The 3,713-nt window shown below is 51.4% G+C and overlaps 1 protein-coding gene across 2 annotated transcripts in view; it reads right to left on the reverse strand.

Annotated features, from left to right (window-relative positions):
• The window catches only part of DCAF7 (DDB1 and CUL4 associated factor 7), a 46,027-nt gene extending 43,326 nt beyond the window's left edge, over positions 1-2,701 (reverse strand). Inside the window, exon 1 of one of the 2 annotated variants that reach the window (XR_002006088.2) lies at positions 1,838-2,208. Coding sequence is in view for 1 of the 2 variants with exons in the window: in XM_004041152.5 (XP_004041200.1) it covers positions 1,838-1,975 (138 nt within the window). In the remaining variant the exon portion in view is untranslated. Of the gene's footprint in view, positions 1-1,837 lie in introns of both variants that reach the window. The other variant, XM_004041152.5, reaches the window with a different exon arrangement.
• Between the last annotated feature and the right edge of the window lie 1,012 nt (positions 2,702-3,713).

Here is a 3,713-nt window from a genome sequence, read left to right on the forward strand (position 1 = left end):
AAAAAGACTTAAGCCCTTTGAAAGACATACTTTTTTATTTTCCACGTGTATCTTTAAACAATAGTTCTAGTGGTCTTAATTTTATTAACACGGTGTCCACATCAGAATCGTGAATCCCATTCCGAGTTCTGCTGTCCACTATGGGCCATAAGGAAGAAAGAAGCAACAGAGGAAATAAAGCTCTATCTCGCCCGGGCAATGGGTGGACTTAAAGATCAGTGCATATTCCTTGGATTTGTTTGTAAATTGTTCATGTATGTGTAATGTCTGGACAATGAGAATCCATAGCTTTCATCAGCTTCTCAAAGTGGACTCCAAAGAAGACCTACTCTAGAGAAACAAATGTGCTCCTGAAAAACTGTAAACAAACTGTGAAATGTTCAAATTTCTTTTTTACAAGACCCTCACATGTAAACCAGAACCCCTTCCGTACAGCAAACTGTGGGTCACAGATAATAAAACAGGCCTGTGCAACATCTCACAGCTAGTCAATAACCAGACAGGACCCACTCCTAGACCACCTGGTTTTTTCCCCCCTTCATCAGCCTTGTCACTGAACTGTTTTATTCTTCTTTTTTTTTTTTTTTTTTTTTGAGACAGAGTCTCACTCTGTCGCCCAGGCTGGAGTGCAGTGGCGCCATCTCGGCTCACTGCAACCTCCGCCTCCCAGGTTCAAGCAATTCTCCAGCCTCAGACTTCCGAGTAGCTGGGACTACAGGCGCACTAAGCTACGCCCGGCTTTTTTTTTTTTTTTTTTTTTTTGTATTTTAGTAGAGAAGGGGTTTCACCGTGTTACCCAGGCTGGTCGCGAACTCCTGAGCTCAGGTAATCCGCCCGCCTCGGCCTCCCAAAGTCCTGGGATTACAGGCGTGAGCCACCGCGCCCGGCCAGTTTTACTCTTCTTAAATCTGATGTTCATGGCATAAAGCAGGAGTAGTGGCTTTAAATATCACTAGCCACAGCTTTCAGTTGCTCTGATCGCTATCATTCACAACTTTGAGTAAAAGGAAGAAAGAAAATTCTTCCAACTGACTTATTCAACTTTCAAAAATGAGTTTATGTTGCAATGCCAGTTTAAAAGCTCCCCTACTACACCGTGCTTCTATAAAGGATTCTCAAATTGATGTATGTCCAGCAAGACTTACTACTAAAGGTCACACAACTGTACTAGCACGAAACAAGCCAAGAGATAAGGCCCTGTCATCCTTGTGTGTTCAGGAAACAACGGCGGGATCATGCCACAGGCCCAGATTTCCAAAGAGATTGCTTTAGAGAGAATGGATATCAGAAGCAAGAGCAACAGTAATTCTGGCAGAAGGGCTAGGATCCATGAGTACCCGGGGGGTGGGAGTAGGGGGCGGGGAAGCTTGTACAATAGATCGTCTTAATAGAAATCTAGTGTGGCCAGGAGTGCACGACCACCAATAGAAGCGCCTGCGTTTTCCTTTACAGCTATCACTCCCTCTTCCCCTCCCCGCCCACCAACGAAAGCAATGCGGCAGGAGTGGAGAGCACGGAAGGAATAAATGGAGTATCTTTGGGGCGTAAACCCGGTTTTAAGACCTGTTTCCACCCCGAAATAGCTGCCTGACCCAGGCAAGTCACAAAACCGTGCCTCAGTTTCCCCACTACACTGCCGACTACACAAGAATGCTGCCTGGATTAAAGGAGACAGACAACGAGTACGAAACCTTCAGCACAGGGCCAGACAGAGGAACCGCTCCGTGGCCCTAGGGCGAGTCCGCAAGAGGGTTCTGGGGCCTGGGCTCCAGCCCGGAAAGGGCGCTCCCGGGGCCCGCTCCCCGCCAGCTGGGTTCCGAGCCCCTGCCCGGCCCACCTTGTTGTTGTACTCCTCCACGAAGCTGCCCAGCGCCAAGCGAAAGCGCTTATCGGGCCGCACACTCCAGTTCATCGCGTAGACTGTCCACGGCGCTTCATACTTGTAGATCTCCTTCCGTTTGCCGTGCAGGGACATGGTGGCCACGGGGCCGCAGTACGGGCCGGGTCAACAGTGGGCTGCGGCGGGCGGGGAGCCGGGCCTGAGATCTATGGGTCCGAAGGGAGGACAGGAGGGGGCGGGCAGGAACGGCCTAACCCGGAAGCGGGGATGCGGCGACAAACAACGACGACGGCCGAGCCCGACCCCTAGTTTCAAACCAGCTTGGGCACAGACGACAACCACCTTCCGTTTTGGGACGCCGCCCCGCCCTCTCGGAACGGAAGCCGCCGGACCCCCGCAGCGGCACCGGCCGTTGGTTGCCTGGCACGTCCTTTCGAAAGGATTCTTTCTTCTCATTGGTTATTGCGGCCGTAGCGTCTGAAATCTCCTCGCTATTGGGTTAAATGTTTGTCATTGCAACTACTCGCCCCGCCCAACTCTCGGAGGCAGGCGCTTTGGCAGCCCCAAAGGTCATTGGTTGGCCAAGATGTCAGTCAGGCAGATAACGGCGCAGTGCGGGTGGTGGGGGCGTGGGTGGCCTGGAGGCGAGCGTGCTGTAGCAGCGGGCCTCCAAGTTCTAGGCCAAGTCTCTGAGAGTGAAACCGTCTGTGACCTGCGCTGACTTCCCCTCCGCTGCTGCTGTTCTGAGCGGCCTCTCCACGCTGTCGAGTAAAAGTACAATTCTGCCTTAGTGGAAGACCTACTGACTTTCGCGGGACAGAGCCCTGCGGCCTGGCAGCCTGGCCTGCGCCCAACGGGTACCACCTTCCCGCCCCCTCTCTTCCCAGGGCCCTTTTAACCCGAAAGCTGCTCTCTCCGTGCCTCAGGGACAGGCTTCGGGCGCGCAGATGCGCTCAGGGCCAGGCCAGCTTGAGTCAGGCCCTCCCGCGCTTTCCTGCAGGATCTAGAAATGTCCCCGAATCCTGGGGTAGGCACCGACCCGATCAGCTTGGCTCTGTTTTTGTCAGTTCCCATCCTGTACCCTCCCCGCCGTGGATCCCAACGCAAATGCTAATCCAGCCCCAAAGGTATCTGTGCCTGTGAGTTTGAAAAGGGGAAGGGCCAGAGACCAAATGACACCTTTATATAAATGATTTCCAATTCTCAGCTTTCATCAAAATTGAAGGAGGTTTGTATTGAATTGTTGGATGACAACATTAAATACTTTTTTTTTTTTTTTAAAGACAGGGTCTTGCCCTGTCACCCAGGCTGGAGTGCACTGGTGTGATAAGGGCTCACTGTAGCCTGGACTGCCTAGGTTCAAACGATTCCCCCACTTTAGCCTCTGGAGTAGCTGGAACCACAGACATTTGCCACCACACCTAGCTATTTTTAAATTATTATTTGTAGAGATGAGATCTCTCCATGTTGCCCAGGCTGATCTCGAACTCCTGGGCTCAAGTGATCCTCCCACATCAGCATCCTAAAGTACTGGGATTACAGGCTTGAGCCACCATTCTGGGCACTAAATATAATTTTTAATGATAAATGATTTTTCCACCTCCCAGGTTCAAATGATTCTCCTGCTTCAGCCTCCCGAGTAGCTGAGATTACAGGGGTGCACCACCACGGCCAGCTAATTTTTGTATTTTTAGTAGAGACGGGGTTTCACCATGTTGGCCATTCTGGTGTCGAACTCCTGACCTCAAATGATCTTCCAGCCTCGGCCTCCCAAAGTGTTGGGATTACAGGCGTGAGCCACCGCATCTGGCCAAGAAATCCTCTTTTTTTTTAAATTTTATTTTATTTTTGAGACGGAGTCTCTGTCGCCCGG

Source organism: Gorilla gorilla, chromosome 4, assembly GCF_029281585.2.
Source record: "Gorilla gorilla gorilla isolate KB3781 chromosome 4, NHGRI_mGorGor1-v2.1_pri, whole genome shotgun sequence".
NCBI lineage: Eukaryota > Metazoa > Chordata > Mammalia > Primates > Hominidae > Gorilla > Gorilla gorilla.